At 48.5% G+C, this 1,856-nt stretch overlaps 1 protein-coding gene and 1 long non-coding RNA gene across 2 annotated transcripts in view; both read right to left on the reverse strand.

Annotated features, from left to right (window-relative positions):
* LOC109298841 overlaps positions 1-269 on the reverse strand; it is a 2,139-nt gene extending 1,870 nt beyond the window's left edge. The window contains exon 1 of the long non-coding RNA XR_002097715.1: positions 127-269. This is a non-coding gene — a long non-coding RNA (uncharacterized LOC109298841). The remainder of the gene's footprint in view (positions 1-126) is intronic.
* Positions 1-1,856, reverse strand: part of SRSF5 (serine and arginine rich splicing factor 5) — a 6,800-nt gene that overhangs the window by 4,749 nt on the left and 195 nt on the right. The window contains exons 2-4 of the mRNA XM_019519153.1: positions 1,180-1,325; positions 567-637; positions 276-371 (exon numbers count right to left, since the gene is read on the reverse strand). Coding sequence (XP_019374698.1) covers positions 276-371; positions 567-637; positions 1,180-1,305 — 293 coding nt within the window. The 5' untranslated portion in view covers positions 1,306-1,325. The remainder of the gene's footprint in view (positions 1-275; positions 372-566; positions 638-1,179; positions 1,326-1,856) is intronic.

The raw sequence follows: 1,856 nt of genomic DNA on the forward strand, positions 1-1,856 counted from the left end.
AAAAAAAAAAAAAGAGTTGCAACATCCCGAGGTTTAAAAGCAGCGGAACTATCAGTTGTCAGGGCATATGCAGCCTTTAAATGTTAAGGCATAACTACCATTAATTAACATACAAGCTAACACTACCTTTCAGAGAATAAGCAGAAACATTACGTATCTTAATTACATGTACATTCTTCAGCACATTTTTGCTAATCCAAGATCTTATTAAAAATTAAATTAGGGAAATGATGCCATGCCATACTTAACAGACTAGTTTAGTCTGTTATACATACCTCCTGTCACTACGTGGACGGCGGCTACTAAAACGGTCAGAGTATCGCCCTCTGCCTCTACCTCTGGAACGGGCCCGTGCATGTTCAATTGTAACCCTGAAAGAAAGAAACGAGACTCCACTGTGTCTGCACACCCTTTTAAAGTCAGAAAATTAACAGAAACACTCATGCACGTATGTACGAACTATTCTAGTTTTTAGACTAAGGAGATTTGCTTGTATTCTTTGCTTTACTAAAGAAATGGGTGTCATCTACTTTTAAAAACAGCACACTTAATCAAAGTATTTTTACCTCTCGCTACAGAGCTCCTTTCCATCCAGTTCATAGACTGCATCATCTGCATCCCTTGGATCTTCAAACTCCTATTTTACAAAAAGAAAACAGCATCATCAACATTAACCTGGAAGTGACGTCTGCATACGGCTTACTTGCACAGCTCACATCAGCATTTCAACATAGAAAGAAATCCCAGTTTGGAAAAATCAGTCGCAGTTAAACTTTGGTTTAATTAGTTAATCAGGCAAGGTAGTTTCTGGGGGCAAACAAGTTTGGCAAGATTCGGTATTTACAGAAGGGGGGGGCGGGGGAAGAAGGGTACGATCTGAAAATAATTAAACACTCTACTCTCCAGCATAGATCATACTGCACTATGGTTGAAAGAGAGACATGCAACTTAACAGCCCTATCGCAGTGGATTTCTTTTCTTGAAGACCTGGGGGTATTACCTGCCCCACTGCATGCTAAACAGCTTGATGCAGAGCAGTGAACATGGAGGGAAATCAGGAAAGTCAGATATAGAATATTATTTCTTGTTATCTTGGTAAGAGTGACAAGTAAGCCACAGCTGAGCTCAACACAATGTGTGAGCCCTCTAGCAGGTGAGCGGTCTGGTAACTGTCCTTACCACAAATCCAAAGCCCCTTTTCAGATCAATGTCTCGGATGCGGCCATAGCCCTTGAAAAATCTCTCCACATCTTTCTCCCTGGCAGCAGGGTTCAGCCTCCCAATGAATACACGGCAGCCACTCATGTCTGCTTAAGTCAAATCAGCTATAAAGGAGAAAACGAGAGAGCATTGGGCAGGAGGCTCAGGCAAAGCAAGCCAAGAGCCTGATCAAGCCCCAGCAGCAGCACTGCGCCAGCCCCGCCCAGGCGGCAAAACCGCAACGCCCACTCCGCCCCCGGCTGCGCAAGCGCACAATGCCACGCCTGTGCCGCAGTCTGGAATCTCTCACGTCACCGGCCCGCCCCGCGCAGCTCAGCTCAATGGCCTCGAGCCAAGCAAAGAACGCCCCGCGCTGCGCCAATGGGAAGCGGCCAGAGCATTCGGCCCCGCCCCCTGGACGCAGGACCACGTAGCTCACACATCAACCTGCTTGGCAACAGCCTACGCATGCGTGCTACGTCCCGAGCCGGGAAGAAGCAGCCGCCATCGCGCTCAAACAAAATGGCGGCGGAAGCCGCGCCCGAAGTAAACAAGGTCGGCGGCAGCGGCCATCGCGTCCCCATCCCGCAGAGGGGGCCCGGGGCCAACACCTGCCCCACAGCAAAGCCCCCAGAGAGAAAGCCGCCGCGGCAGCA

This window comes from Gavialis gangeticus, unplaced genomic scaffold (genome assembly GCF_001723915.1).
Source record: "Gavialis gangeticus isolate Ggan-Ray unplaced genomic scaffold, GavGan_comp1, whole genome shotgun sequence".
Lineage (NCBI taxonomy): Eukaryota > Metazoa > Chordata > Crocodylia > Gavialidae > Gavialis > Gavialis gangeticus.